Here is a 22,449-nt window from a genome sequence, read left to right as displayed (position 1 = left end):
CTTCTAAGGTTCCTAGTCAAATACCATCCAATTATGACCATCCTTTTGTAATTTCTCCCATCAACAATTTCCCCACTTATTTACTGAATATTAATCTGCATTAATAACTTATTATTTGATAAGTTGAGAGTAGATAAGAATTCCTAAGCTAGTTCACAGACACAGAGGCTTTGCTTTTCCAGGCAGAGCCTCCTTTTATTGTCCACAGCGCCTAGGAATAACACTCTGAACACAGCGAACGTCTGCCTTAGGTCTAGGAAATCATTCTATACGTTACAAGCCTTCTCTTAGACAATATAGACTTGGACTACATAAAAGATCTCCTACCTTCATTTTAGCCCTCTCCCCACTGCACCAAACATTCTAACTGACAAGAATTACATAGTGCACGAAATGTTATAATTAATCAACATAACTTTTGAATATCTGACATGTGTAATTATCATCCTAGGACGTCCTATCATCCAATTCTATAGGCTGTAGTCCAATGTAGTATAGGGATATAGTACCATTGAATACCGAAAAATCGCCCCTAAAATTTTGACTTAGTGTCCATGTCCTTATCAAGTTTACTTTGGGAGACTGATTTTGTCTTTTATCTTTACACCTCAGAAGTCAGAGGCACCTCTTTTAGATTATTTCAACTTATTAGCATTTACTACTATAAAATAAAAGTAAACAGTGCTATAAAAGAAGTGAATAAAAGAGTTATCACAGAAACCTACAGTACACCCACAGAATCCCATTTCCTTGACTCTTCTTTGTGGTGGTAATCTAATATCTTCTAAAGCTGGTTGCTAATACTTCTCAAATGAGCGACCGTATTTTGCTACATCTTATCTTGTTGCTTACGTTCATTTCCCTAAAACATGAAGCAAATTTTGCCTAACTGCATCTACTCAAAAGGGAGCAAGTGAAGAGGAAATGAGAAACACTTACTGCTCTGGCAGCTTCCCCAAAGTCAATCTTTAGCCGTCCCATGGCTCTTATGATTGCAATGATGGACTGTATGGTATTGCTGTAGACAACTACTTTATATTGTTTACATTCTTCCTCCGAATAGCCATCCTCATGAATGATTCTTTAAAAAGAAAACCATAGATCATTACCACGGACATAAAATAAAAAGATACTACAGACTTCCACGCATTATGAGGAAGTGTAGTTTTACAAAAGGTCATGTTCCAACTTACTTCATCTGTTTCACGATGGTGCTTTTACCAGATTCTCCAGCACCTGAAAGAAACAAAAACCAGACTCTGAATTCACTTGTAATTGAACAAAGTATGAAATCGACCCGAGGGATAATTCTAGACTAATGGAAACCACAGGTCCTAGGGCAAACTTAGGTGAGGCTTTCTGTCAAGAAAAACTACTAAACTGGGGTGCCTGGGTGGCTCAGTCAGTTAAGCCACTTCCACTCAGGTCATGATCTCCCGGCTCAAGGGTTCAAACCCCACGTCAGGCTCTATTAGAGCTGACAGCTTGGAGCCTAGAGCCTGTTTCAGATTCTGTGTCTCCCTCTCTCCCCTGTTCATGCTGTCTCTCTCTCTCAAAATAAACATTAAAAAAAAAAAAAAGAAAACTACTAAACTTTCCTATTAGAGTTTTTTACTTTCTTAGCATAACTTAGCAACCAAATATAATCACTGAAAGTAATCCCAGGACCTATTTGATATCATTTGTGTAAAGTAGGCATGCTCAAGGAGATATGGCAATGTAAACACCTCTAGGAACTCATCCTCTACACAAAACATCATGATGTAGAAAATAAACACAGGTAAAATGAAATGATTAGTTTTTGGCCTATTCGCTTTTATTAATTCCTCTGTCAACATCCATGGATCTGAGGAATGTTCCAAGAGCAATCCTCTCAGCCATGTGACTAGAGTTCAAAATAGAAACACAGGAGCCGTTGCCTCCACTGCTTTTTTTCTCTATATATGCTCTCAAAACCACATTTCCCCCGTCTGCAAGCTGGAATCACTTTAATGATCACCAATGTCAGATGAGTCCTCCGAACTTGTTATTTCACCTGCATTTCCCACCTTTTTTATTAATTAATTAATTAATTAATTAATTCTCCCACCTTCCAAGATGCCTATATCATACCACCTCTTCTCTCTCTCAAACCTTACAAACTCTTTCCCACTTCTGACTCTCTGGTGATGATCTTTCCTCTCCCTTCTTGGAAAAATTAAAGCACTCAAGAAACTAGTTCATAACCAAATCCCATAACCAAATCCACCAATCTACCTGTACCCCTACTAATATTCTCTATCTTCATCAATGGATGAACGGTCTCTGCTAATGTCTAAGACTAATCTCTCCAATTGTGCCCTAAACCACCTGATTTTACCTATTGACAGTCTTGGCTACTGCAATTATCCCATGTCACTCATATGTGAAGTTCTCTCTTCCCACTGGGACACTCTCATCAGTATACAAACTTGCTGTAGTATGTTCCATTTTAAATCAACATACACCCCCATTCCAGTCTTTCCTGGACTCTGCACATATTCCTCTAACTACTACTCCATATTCTCTTTTCCTGAGTTGTCTATACCCATGTTCTCCGGTTCTGTACTTCCAATTCTCTCCTTAAGCCACCCCAACCAGATGTTCATATCTACCACTCTACTGAAACCACTTCTCATGGTGTCTAACAGCTTCCATTTTAACAAACCCAATGGTCAATTCTAGGTCCTCATCTTACCCAACCTCTTGCACAGAATTTGTCCAATGATGACTTCTCCCCTTGAAATATTTTCTTCACTAGGCAGGCTTCCAGACCCCATATTCTCCTCGTTTGACCCCTACCCCACTCCTCAGTCTCCTCCCTCTGGTCTCTGAATCCGAAAGGTTATAGTGTTTCAGCACTTCCTCCTTGGGCCCTTTTCTCTACCTACATTCATTCTTTAGGTCCATTTCATCAAATCCCCTGGTCTTAAACACCATTTATAAATTGATAGCAATAGTTAATATCTGGGTACACTGCGTGCCAGATGCTGTTCTAAGCACTTTGCTTTTATTAACTCGTTTAATCCTCACAATAACCCAGTGAGGCAGACACTTATTTTCTCCATTTTATAGATGAGGTAAATGAAGCAGAGAGATGCCAAGTTAACCTGTCCACAATTAAAGCCAGTAAGTGGCAAAGCTGAAATCTGCATTCACACAATTAGGCTCCAGTTGTTGGATACTGCTTCTATGCTAATGATTTCCAAATTTATATCTCTAACCTTGGTTCCAGAGTCATACATCTAAACCACCTACCTGATAAATCTCATTAAATTTTGAATAGGCACCTCAAACTTAAGATGCCCAAAAGTGAGTTCCTGCTTTCTTACCCTAACCCCCAAACAAACCCTGCTCCACCCTGTTCTCATCTTAGTAAATACTAGCACTCGCCCAGTTGCTCAGGCCAAAAATGGTAGGTCACATGGAACTAATACACAGATGGAATGTAGGTACCAGTACCAACATGTATATCAAATATTAGTAAAGCTTAATTTTTGAAAAATAAATATATAGTTGTAACAGTTTCTTCTTATACCACATAGATTATCATAAGCACATTGGAAACCACAAGCCTGGATCACTATAAAAGCTTCCTAAATGGTCCAATGCCTGAGACCTTGCCTTTCCTATGATCAGTTTTCCACTCAGTAGCTGGAATGAACTTTCAAAAGGTAAATCAAATCATGTCGCAAATCTGCCCCAAAACTCCTATGGTCTCCAATTACAGCTGACCCTTGAATAACACAGGTTTGGACTACATAGGTCCATTTATACACATTTTTTTTTCAATAAATGCAATACAGTACTGTAATATTTAAAAATTTTTTTTAACGTTTATTTATTTTTGAGACAGAGAGAGAGCATGAATGGGAGAGGGTCAGAGAGAGGGAGACACAGAATCTGAAACAGGCTCCAGGCTCTGAGCTGTCAGCACAGAGCCCGACGTGGGGCTCAAACTCACGGACCGCGAGATCATGACCTGAGCCGAAGTCGGCCGCTTAACTGACTGAGCCACCCAGGCGCCCCAGTACTGTAATATTTTAATAACATTTTCTTTTCTCTAGTTTACTTTATTGTAAGAATACAGAAAATAATACACACAACACAAAAAATGTGTTTATTATTTGTTACTGGTAAGACTTCCAGTCAATCGTAGGCTACTAGGGAGTGCCTGGGTGGCTTAGTCAATTGAGTATGGGACTCTTGGTTTCAGCTCAGGTCATGATCTCACAGTTTGGAAGTTCAAGTCCCACATCAGGCTATGTGCTGACAGTGCAGAGCCTGCTTGGGATTCTCTGTATCCCTCTCTCTATATCCCTTTCCTGCTCTTGCTCTCTCTCAAGATAAATAAGTAAATAAATTTTAAAAAATAGTAGGCTTTTAGTAGTTAAGTTTTGGGGAGTCAAAAAGTTATACACAGGTTTTTCAGTATGCAGGGTGGGGTGGGGGTATTAGTACCCCTATGCCATGTCATTCAAGGGTCAACTGTACACTCAAATTAAAATCCATGGGCAGGGGCACCTGGGTGGCTCAATTGGTTGAGCATCTGACTCTTGGTTTCAGCTCAGGTCATGATCTCAGGGTTTCGTGAGTTCAAGCCCCACATCAGGCTCCACGCTGTGGCATCACAGAGCCTGCTTGGGATTCTCTCTCTCTCTCTCTCTCTCTCTCTCTCTCTGCCCCTCCCCAATTTGTACTGTCTCTGTCTAAATAAATAAATAACTTTAATTTTAAAAAAAATCCATGGGCAAGAAGGTGAAACAAGCTCTGGTCCCTGCCTACCACTTTACCCTCAATTCCTATCATTCTCCACTTTGTTCTCTCTGCTCTTGTCAGACCAGCTTTCTTGCTCTTCTTCCAACATACCAAACTGGTCCTCAGTGAGCTAGATCCTGACTCATGCTCCCTGGCATTTACTATTCCCTCTGACTGGAAAGTCTTTGCAAGAGTTTCTTCTTCCCTCAGAACAGCCTTCCCTGATTAATCCATCTAAACAGTCCCCACCCCATCACTCTCTCTTACTCTAGGTTATATTTTTTCAAAGCACTGATCAGTTCTTCACATCACAGATTTGTTCATTTCCTATCTCACTAGACTATAAACCCCATGAAGGTTTAGTCATCTCTGTATTCCCAGGGCCTAGAACTGGCCATGACATAAATTGGCTAGCAAATAAATATTCTGGAACAGATAAATTACTAATGCTTAATAAGCACAATCCTTTACTAAATATTTCTCAACTCTACCAACCAAAACTGTTAGTTAAAACAAAATTCAAATAATTTGAAAATTCCAGGAATCTACATTTTTACATACTCAAAAAGGACATTTCTGTCCGACTTTATCTCTGCTCTTATCATCTAACCAATAATTAGGGGTAGCACTAAATATTCATATAACACAAAGAATTTTTTTTTAATTTTATTTTTTTAATTTACATCCAAATTAGTTAGCATACAGTCCAACAATGATTTCAGGAGTAGATTCCTTAGTGCCCCTTACCCATTTAGCCCATCTCCCCTCCCACAACCTCTCCAGTAACCCTCTGTTTGTTCTCCAATATTTAAGAGTCTCTCATATTTTGTCCCCCTCCTTGTTTTTATATTATTTTTGCTTCCCTTCCCTTATGTTCATCTGTTCTGTTTCTTTAATGACACTGTTAGAAAAAAGTGCTTTCTCCCATAGATATCTAAAAAAAAAACCTGAGGCACCTGGGTGGCTCAGTCAATTAAGCATCCAACTCTTGATTTCTGCTCAGGTCATGATCTCATGGCTTCAGGACTTCGAACTCTTGTGTAAGAGCCTGGGATTCTCCCTCTCCCTGCCCCTCCCCTGCCTGAACTCTGTCTCTCTCAAAATAAATAAATGAACTTAAGAAAATTAAAAAAAAAATTTAAATGATTCAATTCTGGAGAAGAGAATACAAAAGCATACCAGGTGTATTTTAAATACTAGTTTAAAACACAGAATTCCTAGATGACCCCATGTTAGCAACAGCTACTAAATTAACTAGGAAAAATAGAAATAAATGAAGTAATGTGCACATTTTTTAATATATTGAAAGCAGGATTTCTATCATTTATGTTGGACTGAATGAAATAATCAATGAGTCTATTATTCTCAGAACCAATTTCTACCCATTTCATTAAGTTCCACCCTATGAAGGTGGTGATTTTATTTATTTTTTAAAGCTTTATTTTATTTTTGAGAGAGACAGAGACAGCACAAGTAGGGGAGAGGCAGAGAGAGAGGAGAGAGAGAATCCCAAGCCAACTCTGCACTGCTAGCACAGAGCCCAATGGGGGGCTTGAACTCACAAACCGTGAGACCATGACCTGAGCCGAAACAAAGAGACGCTTAACCGACTGAATCCAGGCACCCCTGAAGGTGACGATTTTAAAAAAGTATGTTGCCCTGCTTCTCATGTTTCCAAGGTTCCCTGATAAAATGTCAGTTTGTCCTTCTCTTTACTATCACACTACATATATTCACCCAAGCTTTTACTAGGCATCCAGTTCCACCTCTTAAAGGCACCTCTTACTGACCACAGAACTAAATAGAGGATGTATTTTATTGGGTGTTCCAGGGCATTTTGTGCAAAGAATGAATTGCTTTATACCAAAAGTCTTTGACCATTCAGCTTCTAGATCAGCAAGAAAAGTGCCACCATCTTACCTGTCTTCCAAGTACGAAATCTAAGAATCATCTGGAACCCACTCACTCTTCTCTCCTTACATCAAGCTGTAACAAAATCTCTCTTATGCATTTCTCAAACGAATCCTTTCTACTCCTCACAGGGCTGAGCCTGACAGTGTTACTATTATGTTACTGCTGAAATTTCTCAAACTTCTAGCTCAAAGCCCCTCTTTCTTATCATTTCCAAATGGCACTAATAACTCTCTAAATTCTTCTAACATTTTCTATAACCCTTTCTTATTAGGTCTGAACTCTTAATTTTTACCTCAATCCTCTTGTGTTCCATTGCTTTGGTAGTAAGTTTCCTCTCTAATAACATCTTGCTCTTAGGCCTTCCCAAAACTGCTTCCCATGTCTCATCTCCCTCCCCCAATACATATTACATGATGTTTGGAACTTTCCTAATTTTATTCACTTTTTTTTTTTTTTTTTTTTAATCTATCTTCCTTTAAAACTCATCACAAATTTGGAGCGCCTGGGTGGCTCAGACGGTTAAGCAGTTCACTTCGGCTCGGTCACAATTTCATGGTTCATGAGTTCAAGCCCCACATCAGGCTCTCTACTGTCAGAACAGAGCCCACTTTGGATCCTCTGTCCCCTTCTCGTTCTCTCTCTCTCTGTCCCTCAAAATAAATAAACTTAAAAAGAATTCACAAATTTAAGCAGATATTCATTTTCCCATCTTCAATCTACCACAGTAAAAATATTAAGGAAACAAAGAATGGAATAGATACAAAGGAACTGCAAAGATACAACCTATAGCTTGGAGAGGAAGGAAGTAAAGAAGACTTTGTAGGCAGGAGGGATGGAAATGGTCAGGGTATAGGATACAGAGGGGAGAAAAGTCAGGAGGGAATGGAATCATTTCGACTTAGAAGACTCATCCTTAAAACAGTATGTATCTAAAGGACATCTCCTATAAAGAGGAAGAAAGGATTGGGGAGGGGAGGGAAGTATGGAGATTTTTGAGAGAAAAAGGAGAAAAGGAGCCAAATTAGATGGTCTTACTCACAATAAAAGGAAGGCAATCTGCAGAGGATAAAGGGGTAGAATTAATTTAGAAAATCTTATAAACAATCAAATAGAACAAGGTCAGATGAAAAACAATTCACCAGTATATACTCTACCATAAAATCATTATATTTACCTAAATACATCCCACATTTCATTCTTAAGGAGCTCCTGGTGAGGAGACACCATCACATGTTCCCCCTATTTCTTCCCATAACATAAATTATGGGCATGAAAAATCAGAGACGGTGACAATGTCTTTGCAAAACTTTTAAAGGCCAGTGAAGTGCTAATATAAGTAAATAATTATCATGAGCAAATACATTCAACTTACATACACACTGATTTTAAAAAATTAATTAACCCTAGGGCACCTGGGTGGCTCAGTCAGTTAGGTATCCAACTTTGGCTCAGGTCATGATCTCAAAGTTTGTGGGTTCAGACCCCACATCAGGCTCTGCGCTGGCAGCACAGGACCTGCTTGGGATTCTTTCTCTCTCTCTCTCTCTCTCCCTCTCCCTCTCCCTCTGTCCTTCCCCCACTCTCAATCTCTCTCAAAATAAACTTAAAAAAATTTTTAAAGAAATTAACCCTAAAAGATGGTTGATATTCAAAAACACAGTCACCCGATGCCTTCTCTTTCTTCTTTCATTTTGACTAAAAGAAACCTTACAGCCAGTCCAAGCAAGGTACACGAGTATATTATGCTTTTGTATACTCCTGTGCCTTCAGGCACAATGAACAAGGGTCAATAGGAGATGTTCAGAACAGTACCTGGTACACAGTAGGCATTCAATAAATGTTAACCAGCTATTATTCGTGAATGCTGTTTTCACTGTTTGGAATACTACCAAGTAATATTAAGTCCCCAAAAGTTTAATTTAATAAAAACTTCCTAGATAGTGTATGTTGGTTCAAAATCCAGCAGAAATGGTATAACTACTTAGCAGCTATTTCACAATAATAAAACCCTAGATGGAGGCTGGATTCTCACACTACAACCGAAACTTAGAGCCTAAATGCCACAGCAAACTGTGTCAAAGCATTAATCACTTTCTCCACCCTACCATGAGGAACAAAAACACTCTCTTCTTTAAATATATTTTCAGCCCTTAGATACTCCTAACTACCTCTCCTCCCACACTTCTCACCCATCTGCACTTCTTACAGCTTTTCCTTGAACGTTCCTCAAAGGTTTTTGTACCACTATCATGGGTACTACCAGTTATTCCAATAGCAACCCAAACATCTCCTTTTCCTTTTTCCTTTGTGGAGAAATCTTGAACTCCTAAAAGTTCAGCATTTTAAGTAGAGCATAGCCCCCTTTCTAGAGGTCTGCATAGCTAAGTCCCAATATGGCACTATTTTTAGACAATCTTCTAGCCAGTACTAAACCAAGATACTCTTCTCGGTCTTTCTACAGCCCACCCATGCCCTCCCTTCCACCCCTTCCAGACACATGGGAGCATACGACTAGATCATGCATAGACAGCCTCCCACCCACAATAGGCTGAAAGCCTGATCAGCAAATATATTTGATTTTTCTAACTTCACTTAAAAAGATTTTTTTAGTCAATGATACCATGTTGTAATAAATTCAGTGGAAAAGCAGATTTTAGTGCTAGCTCTACAATGACTAGCTGTGTGACCTTGGGCAAGTCACCTAACTTCACAATGCCTGTCTGTCTCCTTATACATAAAATGTGAAGGGCTTTGGCCTAGATTGCACTCTAACATTCTATGACTATGATTATTATAATGCTAAAAGTAGATTAAAACTCTACTTCTGACACACAGAGGCTTCAGATCAAACCACAGATCCACATCTTCCTATTTAACCCAACCATTCAAAATAGCTGCCATAATACAGTGATCAGCATGCTCTCCAATCACCCACTCCTGCTCAAGACTGTACAAAAAGTACAAAGAATTAAAGAGTGCAGCAATGTAAAGAAGTAAGAGTTATCTGGCAGCCAACCTTCTATATTTGTGTTTCAGGGTATTCTATAATTACATAGGCTCAAACTAACAGAACATTCAAGTTAGCAATTCAAGTTACATTGCTTTTCTTAAAAAAAAAACAAACAAAAAACAAAAACAAAAAAATATGAGTACCTCTAACTAAAGATCACAGCAGCAGTCCACGCTGTTTCTAATAATAAACTTATCTACTGCTCCCATTGATTTCTTTTTATTAACAGGCATAAGTAACTAACAAAATGAAAATTCAGATTAAAGTTAAAAATGACATTCGTTCAAAATGCTTTTCAAAGTACCATACTTAATACAAAAACCAGTTGCTCCCGAATCAGTAAAAGAAAAGGTTAGCAGAATTACAGACGGGAAAAACATTATGTAGCAAATAAAGATTGTTATTCATTCTTTTTTTTTTTTTAAACAAACATTCTCTCAAATGTGCCTGGAACTGGTGGACACAGAGACTTCAAATACAAAAAAGGAATGTGTGGTTTCATGGAAAAGTTAGATCTATTTTTCTTATGAAATTAGTAAATTTCCATAGCCTAAAATATCAGAATAATCACTTCACCCAGCCCCCTGTCCCTCCAAGCAAGCCATGCCTCTACATATGAACACCCTTGAAAACCTACTCAATTCAAACTACAGCTCTCTGTTGAAGCCGTCTCCATTCCCTCTCCATGGAGTTACTACTCCCACTCTGATGGCTGACAGAGATTCTACCCTTTCGGCATGAGTCCCAGAGCTTAATTTCCAAAACTAAGTCCCAAACTATCATTCTAAGCCACTTCACCTCATTATCTCTAGCCAAGTCTGTCTACTCTAAAAAAAATTATTTGCTTGTCTTTCCAACTCCTAATCTCCTTGCTTTTCATAAACTGCTAATTGGTTTTCTTGATTTTGATTAAAATGGTAATGAAACTCTTTCTAGTAGGATCTGAAAACCCTTCCACATCTGTGTACTTCTCCCTTAAGGGCACGCAACGACGCTCAACCTGGCCCTACAGCTTAGTGTCAAACACCATAACACTACTATTTGGTCAAACCACTGTAATTACTTGGGTTTGAACCTGTTTAGGACTCCATTAGTCCTAAACTCAAAAGTACACTCCTAGAAAGCACAAAACAGTGCCTTCCTTCTTTTTGTGTTTCTACTCCCCCACCCCATCTAGGACAGAGTAGGCACATAATAGCTGTGGGATGAATGGCTTGAGTTTCTGTGAGATTCAGTAGTTGCCTAATCACATTTTGTAAATGCCAGCTGCAATGGATGGAATTTTCAATGTGGGCAGTTAACAGAAATTTCCATTCCTTTGCTATCTATCTTTACTCAGCCCTACACCCATGCCTGGCTAGGCCTTCAAATCTCACCCCACAAGTATACCTGACAATAAATCTGGACTCACCCACAAGGCTTCTATTCTTCTTATTCCCCTCTAAACCTTACTCTCAAATTCTACCCCAGCACCCTTGCACCCACCATCCGCCTCAGTGAAATAAACTGCTATGAATATGTCCTGAACATCCTGTGCCCCAACATCTAAAAGAGCGCATGAAACATAGTGAGTACTCAAATATTTGTTCAGTGAATGGATGAATGAATATCTTAAAGGTAAGACATGACAGTAAGTTGTGACTGGGACAGAGATAATGGGTCTCGTCTGTGAAAAAGATTTTTCTAGGAAGCAATCACATACCCACAACCAAAAAGGCTTAAAGCACATTTAAGAAGTTTCTGATAAAACTAAACTGACATAGTAGACATAATTTCAGAATATATGCCTGCCTATATCCCCTAGAGATATCCCCACCTAGCTTCCTCAGTGGGCAATTGCCTACAAGACCTAAGCCACTCCCCAGTCTGTGATTGGATCAGGAGTAAATACCTGACACAGGAATCACCCAGTCACAGGCTGACAAATGGCCTACACCCTGTGTGACCTAGCTCCAAAAGATGAGTAGGACCAATGAGATTATCTGAGGAATCTGCACTAGAGGATACAGAAAAAGTCATCCTAAACTATAAGATCACAATGTGTAAAATCCTAGATTAATGAGGGGGGAAAAAAAAAAGAGGCAGCTCACTCACTTTAGAATATGAAAATGGTAACTTGAGTGTTGCTAAAGATCATGTGTCCCCTTTAGGCAGCTGGCCAATCAAGAGGGAGAAGTGGGGTTTGTTCTACACTTTTGTGGAATATAAAAAGAATGCTTAAGGGAGCAGTTATTTGTAAGCAAGGAGGGGAGGATTATCATGACTGCCTCAATGTTCTGATTTTGGACCTGGTGAGTAAATTTCCTTTTATTTCTTTAAAAGCAGAGCAACAGGGGCGCCTGGGTGTCTCAGTTGGTTGGGCGTCTGACTTCAGCTCAGGTCATGATCTCACAGTTCGTGAGTTCAAGCCCCGCATCGAGCTCTGTGCTGCCGGTTTAGAGCCTGGAGCCTGCTTCAAATTCTATGTCTCCCTCTCTCTCTGCTCCTCCCCCACTCATGCTCTGTCTCTCTGTCTCCTTCAAAAAAATAAATAAAAACATTAAAAAAAAATTTTAAAGCAGAGCAAAAATTGTCATTTTAGTGCTGATGCTAAATTATATGGTATGTATATCTGACATGATTGAAAACTATTTTTGCAACGGTGTATTTCTTTCTAGCTCTGCCTCAAAACTTTTCTTGTGAGATAGAAATGTAAAATACTCATTTTTAACCCATACAAAAAATTTTTTATATATAGTGATGTCCTCCAAAATTAACTGGAATATCACATCCATTCATCAAAACCCACATTTTACATTTAAAAATTTTACATTTAAAAACGTTAGAATCAGATCCCTACTTAAGTCTCCTAAACATTGATGGCACATACAGCACTTTTCTACACGTCTATTTAATCAAATATAAATGCCACATCTAAAAAATTCACAAATAGAGGGGTGCCTGGGTAGCTCAGTTGGTTAACTGTCTGACTTTGGCTCAGGTCGTGATCTCATGGTTCATGGGTTTGAGCCCCAATCGGCTCTGTGCTGACAGCTCAGAGCCTGAAGCCTGCTTCAGATTCTGTGTCTCCTTCTCTCTCTGCCCCTCCCCTGCTCACGCTCTGTCTCTCTCAAAAATAAATATTTAAAAAAATTTTTTTAATTCACAAACAGTAAAATACTATAAACTGAGTTGTCAGGTCACAAAGATGCCTACAATTCCAATTTCCTCTACCACATAAATGTTCACCAATACTGAAAGTCAAAACTCAAAAGTGTGGAGTTCATATACATATTTACTTTTACTAACCTTTTGCTACAGCATGAATAGCAGTGGAATGGCAAAAAAGGCAGCTAAGAGGGAGGAGAATGCAAAGTCCCTAGATGATTTACCTCCAAATTATATCTATATTCACCTCTATAAAATAAAAATATGGCTTAAAAGACAGCTACTAAAATTTAGAATCAACCTCTCCAAAGCCCTTGCACACCTTTCCAGCTTTTTCTCCCACATTCCTCCTATACCAACCCTTCATCCCAGGCAAATCTAACTAGTTGCTCACTCATGTTTCTGAGCCTTTGTATATACTACTCCCTCTGTGTGGATGCACTTCCCTCTAGTCTTTGTCTTAAGAGTTCCTATTTATCCTTCAGGGTCCACCTCAAATGTCGCCTCCTCTAGGAAGACTTCCCTGGCATGTTTCTTTCTCCTCCTCCCAAAATTGGTTACTCCCTCTGTAACCACATTCCACGTATATTACCATGGTTTACTTGTATACCTCTACAACTTTAGCTGCTTAAGAGTTCTATTTCTCATTTATCTCCAGGCTAAAAAAGTACCTGTGCACATAAAAGATGATCTCAGATACCTAATCATAAATAAGCTCATAAATGAGCCTCCTCTGGATAGTGCAACACTAAAAACCAAAAAGTTCAATAAAAAGCAGCCTTGACTAAATGCAATGCAGTGTCCTAGATTAGATCCTGGAGCAGAAAAAGAACATGAGTGGAAAAACTGATGTAATCTAAATAATTATGTAGTTTAGTTAACATTAATGCACCAATACTATGCACTATTGTACACCAATATTATACATGGTTGACCAACATACCACAGCTATCTAAGATGTCAATATTAACAGGAACCAGGTAAAGAGTACACAAGAACTCTAGGTACTATCTCTGCAACTTTCCTATAAATGCAACATTATTCTGGGGCATCTGGGTGGCTCAATCGGTTAAGCACTTTTCTTCAGTTCAGGTCATGATCTCGCAGTCTGTGAGTTCAAGCCCCGCATCAGGCTCTGTGTTGACAGCTCAGAGCCTGGAGCCTGCTTCAGATTCTGTGTCTCATTCTCTCTCTGTCCCTCCCTCCCCCTCCCTCCCTCCCTCCCTCTCTCTCTCTCTCTCTCTCTCTCAAAAATAAACAAAAAAAAATTTTTTAATAAAATGTGACATCATTCCAAAATAAAAAGTTTATTAAAAAAACTTCTAAGTAGTCTAGAAAAATCCAAAAAAGTACAAATATTAATGAGAATGTGAATGTGGATTTTAGTTATAACCACAATAAAAAAAATAAAAGGATGAGAAATATACTTCTCAGAAGCAGAGGGAGGAAGGACATTAGTTTTTAACAACCTGATATGAACCAAAATACGTGATGATTTAGTAATGCTGAAAAATGGTCTAAGAGATTGGTATTTTTAAACTGAAGTAATTCAGTGTTTAATTTCAAAAGTACATAACTCAACATTGAAATAACTTCCATGAAAAGTTTAAGACTGCACTATCCTAACACATACATCAGAACTACATTATCTATGAAAATCATGATAGTGATTATATCATTACATCAAACAGAACCTTGTTTTGAAGTTAATGATTCCGATGTTCTAACTTCAGGAAATAGAGGGGGAAATGTTCTATCAAAAGTGTGTCACTTTAAAACAATCCTTCTGTAATTTACAGTAATCTGTAAAACATAATTTCCAAGGGCCTGGGCAAAATTCATTTCCATACGACACTATTTAATAAAAAAATATAAAAACTAGAGATATCAATATATGACTACAACAGAAATCCAAACATAGTGTAACATAGTAAGTTCTTAGAATTCAATGGAATACTATTTAATTTTAAAATCCAACCACTGGGGCGCCTGGGTGGTTCAGCTAGTTAGTTGTCTGACTTTGGCTCAGGTCATGATCTCATGGCTTGTGGGTTTGAGCCCCATGTTGGGCTCTGTGCTGATAGCTCAGAGCCTGGAACCTGCTTCGGATTCTGTGTCTCTGTCTCTCTCTGCCCCTACCCCACTCATGCTCGCTTGCTCTCTCTCTCTCTCTCTCTCTCTCTCTCTCAAAAATAAATAAACATTAAAAAAAAAATTTTAGGGGCGCCTGGGTGGCGCAGTCGGTTAAGCGTCCGACTTCAGCCAGGTCACGATCTTGCGGTCCGTGAGTTCGAGCCCCGCGTCGGGTTCTGGGCTGATGGCTCAGAGCCTAGAGCCTGTTTCCGATTCTGTGTCTCCCTCTCTCTCTGCCCCTCCCCCGTTCATGCTCTGTCTCTCTCTGTCTCAAAAATAAATAAACGTTAAAAAAAAAAATTAAAAAAAAAATTTTATATCCAACCAATACAGGAAATTATAAGATAACAAGAATCAAACTACCTTGCTAATTAATTTTAAAGAAGTCTGATTTAGGGGTACCTGGGTGGCTCAGTCGCTTAAGCGGCTGTCTTCAGTTCATATCACATTCTCCCGGTCTGTGACTTTGAGCCCCACATTCATGAGTTCAAGCCCCCTATCAGCGCAAAGCCTGCTTCAGATCCTCTGTCTCCCTCTCTCTCTCTCTGACCCTCCCCTGCTCACTCTCTCGCACTCTCTCTCTCAAAAATAAACATTAAAAAAAAAAAAGTCTGATTTAAATGGTCCCTATATCACAAGAGTAATAAGTGTTAACAGCAGGCCACATAAATAAAAGTAGGAGATACAAGCACAATTTAAATGTAAGAGTGTATGTTTTAATCATGGTGAGACACCTGACTGTATAGCTGTAGATTTATATGAGCAACTAAAAAAAATTTTGAATAATATCTACTTCAAAGTTAAGCAACAAAAATTTTTCAAGATATAAAACACTAACATCATCCAAAAAACTCAGTCTTTTTGTATTAATATTAAAAATATTTACCCATTTGTGAATTAGACTTGGTGACAAAAAGAGGCCCAAAACAGCAAAATAGTAACGGAACAATGAACACACTAACATCTCTACTAGCCCTGAACAAATCTATTAAACTTTTAAGTATCTTCCAAGTCTAACTTGAAAATCAAAAGAAATCCATGTGTAAAGACTATACCCTTCTGAAGCTTGTTTCTAAGATCAACCAGGCCATTAGTCATGTACAACAAGTCAAAACAAATTTGGTCTTTTTGGTCCTTCTTGTTTGGTTCATATCAGATATATTCATTTCTGTTACAACTGAATAGTAGTAAGACATGAAAAATAGGATAGTTCCCTTACATAGAGCACTGTATAAAAACTGGGACAATTAAACAGTGATCCTAACACAATGTTATACAGTTCAAGCAGCTTGAATTACAGATATGATACAGACGACTGCTAAGCAGGTAACAGGATAGCCCAGGTAGATAAAGGCTTAAAGATAACTCTAACTTGCTAAACACTGAAAAAGAATTTTACCAAAATGAAGACAATTAAAACTGGAGGGGAAATCAATCACTACAACGCTTTTCCTAATATTCTCTTGAAAATTTACATTATGGGCACTTTATGAATTTATGTCTTCCTAAACAGCTTTATTACATTAAACTAATTTCAGTCAAACTCAAGAATAAGAGAAATAACAACAAAAACAGCCCTCCTTACAACTTACTAAAATATTTTATCTGGCCGATAATATTAATATCACAGACAAGAAACCCCTAAGATTGGACCTCATTGTACAGAAAAAGTAAAATGAAGCTCAAAGATTAGGATGAATCCCCAATTTTCAGTATCTTTGTTCTTTAACCCTACACTACATGGGATATCTATTTATGAACTCAGTTACCAGTTCAAAGAACTGTCTTCTATTAGTGCTAGTCTATTACATTCTGCTGACTAAAAACACGTTTTGAAACAAACTTCAGTTATCTGAAACAATTTAGTGTCCCCTGCTCTATACACTTCTTATGAGACCCATATTTCTATTTTTTGGACTTTACTGCTAATCTTCTAGTTCCTGAGTACTTAAAATATCTTTTCCTCTCTACTTTCCCTGACAAGCCCCATTCTCCAATAAAATAAAACTAAACTAAACATAAGAAGACAGCATGGACAGTTGCAGCAATGATTCAAAGGTTACAGGCTTTGTCAAATCTATTAAGTACTAAGACCCTACTCTAAGGTTATCTCTGTACTTACTTCAGAATTAGCATATATAGGGAAGATTACAATATTGTAACTCCTGAAAAGGACCATAATTTCAGGCTGAAGAAGTGATAAATGCATTTAAATAAAAGACACAAGAGACACAAAAAAGTGCTTATAAAAAACTAACTTATTTTCGAAATGGGACTTTTTATTTTTTATGCCAGTTTCTTCTTCTTCTTCTTCTTCTTTTTTTTTTTGTACTGACACAAGATGCATCCTCACAAGAAATGAAATAACGGTCTATGAATCTTATGCCAAAAAAATGGCAAACATTATAAAGAATATCATCCTATGAGAATCTAATGAAACTATGAAAGTATTACTGTTATTATTAAAGCAAAATGAAGGCTACAGATTATAGGTACTATGGAAACTCAAATTAAGAAGCTAGTGTAAGCTAAATTAAAGGAAAAGTTCAGTATTATAACTCTCTAATCATCAAAAAACACTACTTTCAATAATAAGCATATTCAGCCAGTAAATGAAGGTATTTAAATGTGAACAAACTGTATAAGATTTAAGTGAATCAGATGATTCCAATCCTCTGCACGCAACTTAATTTTTGCCATACCACCCCCAGCAAAATCCTAAAGAACAAAGCATTAATCTCGTTTTGTATAAAACTATTTTCTCAAGATCCGCTAAGGGATCTTGATGTAAATGTAAATCTTTCTTTGTATCAAGAAATAAAAATCTAAAGATAACACAAAACTAAATAATTCAATAACTTACAAAACTAAATGATAATATTTAATTTCTTTTACCACAAGAGTGTTATTTATTAAAATTCCTTGAAGACCTCCGAAAACATAGTATTTGAAAAAATCAAATTAACTGTCTGAAACACCCCTGAAAAAAGTAGCATTTTAAAATGATAAGCTTTCACAGACATTACCATAAAAAACAGAAGTTACCAATATCGAATACTTGCTTGCTAAGGATTTTACATACATTACCTTAGTGCATATTATGAAACAGGCATCATCATCTCCACTTTATATATGTGAAAAATAAGATTCATATAGTTAACTTATATGTTCTGGGTCTCACAACTAGGAAATGAAAGTGGGAATTGAATTCAGTTCTCTGTGACTCTGTAAGCAGTGCTCCTACCCATTCTTACACTAATGCTTCCCAACTTTTGTCACATGATGGCACACACTAAAAATTGTATTTGTAAGGCTTACTAAGGTAAACTGGTGGAGCTTGGTGAAAATAATATATATTTTCCTTAGATCAAACACTTATGACATGAAAAATAAAATGCCAAGTATTACAGATGATATTAAACACTAATTGGCATAATAAAATATTTTCATGTGCCGTGTTTCCAAAGTTTACAGAAGGAATCATACTAAAAATGTTCAAATATCATTTCAACTGTTGTGAAATTTTTAAGTTATGAAAATGACTTAAAGTTTCAAAACTATAAAAAAATTTACAAACAGCACACTTATATGCCATCCTATGCACTGCACTCTGGTTGGGAAGCTTTGCATAATATAATTTGTCTTTCCACAGAATATTATGATTAATTTGGCATTATCAAGATCTTCCCAATAACACACCTAAAGGAAATTCAAATCAAAGGTAATAAAAAAATTTTAACATTCAAGTATTCCTTCCATTGAAGTATAATTCTTCCATTGAAGTATTACTAATTTGGCCCACACCAGGTTCTTAATTTGAATTTCTATAGTACCTATAATCTGTAACATTCTTTTTGATTTAATAATAACAATAATAGCTAGGGGTGCCTGGGTGGCTCAGTTGGTTAAGTGTCTACTCTTGATTTCGGCTCAGGTCATGATCTCAGTTTAAGGGATCCAGCCCCACATTGGGCTCCAGGCTGAGCATGGAGCTCTCTTGAGACTCTCTCTCTCCCACTGCCCCTCTTCCACACTCACACTCCTCTAAAAAAATTTTTTAAATAAATAATAGCTAATATTCATTGAGCTAATCCTATGTGCCAGGCTGTGTTTCACTTCACATTATTATCATATTTAATGCTCATAGCAGTATGAAGTAGCTCTATTTTCTCCATCTTACAGATGAGGAAACAGAGGCAGAGAAACTGAGTAAGTAACTTCCTTACAATTAGTAAATGGGAACTAGAATTTGAAACAGTTTGACTTCATAGCCCTGGTTGTTAATCACTATACTGAACTACATTCCTCCAGATAGAAAATGCAGTAATATTTAATGAACACATATTACGTGCCAGGAGAGACAAAAGTAAGTAAATATATCTCAACCTAGATTAAGTTTGACAGTTTCACAGTGATGAAGTAAAAATGACTACATCAAAAGAGGTATTCTACAGAAAAAGAAAAAAAAGGTATCTGCATACTGTGATGAATGCATTTTGCTTACAGAAAAGGGAAAACTTTAACTTCTGTCATAATGATATGGTTCAAGCAAGAGCATCTGTGTCTGCAACCTATTTGAATTTGTTGATTTAACTTGCTCAAGAATATAAAAAAAAATCTTACTTAAAACAATGAAATTGATAAAAATTAAAAGCAAATGTTTTAGTACTTTGATTTTTTACTTCCTGCTTTTGAAGTCCCTAAGTCATCATGTATTTAATGTTGTTTTTAATTAAATGCACTATTTATAAAGTTCTGAACAAAGATTTTTCCAGACATTTGCTTGCCTAAATTCTGCCTGCCAAATCCTGCCATTTGGAAGAAAGCCTCACAGTTTACAACTGTATTACACTAGGCTAAAGTCCTAAGGGGATCTCTGATGGCCAATGTAAATCAAAACTTATAAATACACCTTTAATTTCATAATCAATCAATCAATACAGACAACATTAATGCCTTGGGTATAATGGTTTATATTAAGTGTCTAAAAAAGCCCAAAGAGCCATGTCCAACATTAGCTGGTTCATGCTAGTTAATAGCAAATATTTAAGGAGCACCTACCATATGCCATGGACCATGCTCATCCACAAAAGATACCTGTTCTATAGAGAGTGGCAGTCTAGAACTACAATTCGAATTCACATGTTATGAAAGGTCAGATATTGAAACCAAAAGCTCAAGCTCCAATGCATAACTTTCCCCCTAGATCCAAAGAGCTGTTCCCAGTCGTCTGCAATCTACAAACCACTAGATACATTAACATCAAGAGACTAGCATGGGCACCCAACACATCCTGGAATACAAAATATGCCTTGGGTTATGGTGGTGCATTCTGCCCTCTGGAGCTTTACACCCTGAAAATCTGGCAATTCTCCTAAAGCGACTCATTTTCCTCAAAAACCAATTGTTTTAAAAAGTTATTTTGCTTACAGAAACCAATACTCCTACTTACTCTTCTCTAAAAGAATTGTAGAGGGGCGCCTGGGTGGCGCAGTCGGTTAAGCGTCCGACTTCAGCCAGGTCACGATCTCGCGGTCCGTGAGTTCGAGCCCCTCGTCAGGCTCTGGGCTGATGGCTCAGAGCCTGGAGCCTGTTTCCGATTCTGTGTCTCCCTCTCTCTCTGCCCCTCCCCCGTTCATGCTCTGTCTCTCTCTGTCCCAAAAATAAATAAACATTGAAAAAAAAATTTTTTTAAAGAATTGTAGAAAATACTAATAGTAAAGGAATCGTGGCTTAACTTATCAGTAAGCTAATACCAGGGTCTATGACTTACTGAGTCTCTAAAAGCCAGTCTCCAAAATGTTTAATCGTGTGGAGCAAAATGCATCTGACTGTACCTAAAAACTGCTCAAAATGAATGTCGGGTAAAATAAACAGTAATTTTCTGAAGCCAGTATTTTTAGTTTAAAGAAACCAAAAAAGATTAAAAAGTTCACCAGAAGTTTGTCACAGCTTTTATACTGTGTCCAATTCCATAATTTATCCTAAGATAACTCCATTCCCACTGCAATCACCCCTAGCAACTATTCAGCAGCTCCCAAGTATGTAATCTTTTGTCCGCTGTATCTTTTGCCACAAACCTCAAACAAGCCAGTCCTTAAATTTCCTCAGCTCACACCACCTCCCCCCTTTATAATAACAAAGGAAAGAGTTATAAAACCTTAAGGGAGTAAAAATGATAGAAAAAGGTGGAAAAGTATAGACAGCCTCTGTACCCAAGCTCTTTTCTTTTATATCTGAGAACTTATAATTTTATCTCAACCACACATCTTCAGGTTCCAGGATAATCCAGGGTTCCTTCACCCTACCAACAGTTCAAAATGTCCACTCGCTAATAAATGACAGGGCCCTTATGTGATCACTCTGTCCCTGACCCTTTATTTACATTAATCATTCAAGCATCCCAACTACATCCTGTCAAAGTAAGTTATCACCACGCTCCAAACTCATAAGCCATTCTACAACCCCAACAAACTCTATCCCGTCTTCTTTGCTATGAACACACTCTAACCCTCTGCAAAACCTTCCCTAATACCAGCTCTTCCTTTATGAGCCTTTCCCATATTCCTAACACGGGTCTCAATGTCCCACTGTCCCACACTCCCAAGCTCTCTTCAGTAAACGCAATTCCAGCACGGAGTCACACCCTCCCTCCAGCCTAATTCCTACAACTCCAAACCCCACCCCCTCCCCTCATCACGCCCTCCAGAGCTTCAGCCACCAACGAACACCCCGCCCCACGGCCGTCACGCCTCCAGATCCCTTCGGGGTCCTTTCCGCCGACTGGGCCCGACCCTCCTCAGGGCTCCCGAGTGCCTAGGCCCTCCCGTTCACCCTGCCAGCTCCGCCCTCAGCCCCTCACCGAGTAGCAGCAGCTTCACTTCTTTGGCCGCTTTCTCCCCGTCCTCCCGCAAGTTGCGGTCGATCATCTTGCTCCGCTCCACCGCCGCCTTGTCCTCGGCGCTCAACGTGCAGCCCATGGCGGCGGCGGGAGAGGGGACAGAGCCCGGGCTCACTCACACACCGCGGAAACTGCGACTCGGCTCGCTGAGACAGCGTCTACTGCTGGGCGGCGGCCCTCTCCGTCAGCTCCCTGAGCGCCCGAAGGAACCGGATATCCGGCGTTTACGACACTTCCGGAAACGCCCCGCGACGGTTACTGCTCAAACCTGTCCAGCTGGGGTAGAGGAGGAGCAACGAAAAGCGGAAGTACGGGGAGAGGGCCGGTGAGGCAGAGCGGCGTTTCCGCGGAGTAGCCAGGTCTGATCGAGCTTCTGTTACGCCGCTCGACCTTAGTGCCTCTTCTCCTTTTCGGCTGCCTTATTTGGATAAATGGAGGAAAACCAGGGACTGGCTTCTCCCGTTCGTGGCACCCTCCTGAGGTCACACAGCAGGCTTTGGATTGGAGGTGGGGAGGGTCCCAAATTAAGAGGCCACAGCCCGCGCCGGAATTTCTGCTGGGGATTTCT

At 38.6% G+C, this 22,449-nt stretch overlaps 1 protein-coding gene across 1 annotated transcript in view; it reads right to left on the bottom strand.

Moving 5' to 3' along the window:
• GNAI3 (G protein subunit alpha i3) overlaps positions 1 to 22,107 on the bottom strand; it is a 39,140-nt gene extending 17,033 nt beyond the window's left edge. Inside the window, exons 1-3 of the mRNA XM_045478569.1 lie at positions 21,843 to 22,107; positions 1,194 to 1,236; positions 940 to 1,081 (exon numbers count right to left, since the gene is read on the bottom strand). Of these exons, the coding sequence (XP_045334525.1) occupies positions 940 to 1,081; positions 1,194 to 1,236; positions 21,843 to 21,960 (303 nt within the window). The 5' untranslated portion in view covers positions 21,961 to 22,107. The remainder of the gene's footprint in view (positions 1 to 939; positions 1,082 to 1,193; positions 1,237 to 21,842) is intronic.
• Between the last annotated feature and the right edge of the window lie 342 nt (positions 22,108 to 22,449).

Source organism: Leopardus geoffroyi, chromosome C1 (assembly GCF_018350155.1).
Source record: "Leopardus geoffroyi isolate Oge1 chromosome C1, O.geoffroyi_Oge1_pat1.0, whole genome shotgun sequence".
Lineage (NCBI taxonomy): Eukaryota > Metazoa > Chordata > Mammalia > Carnivora > Felidae > Leopardus > Leopardus geoffroyi.
Note: the sequence above shows the minus strand (reverse complement) of the source record. Positions and strands in the feature narration are given on the sequence as shown.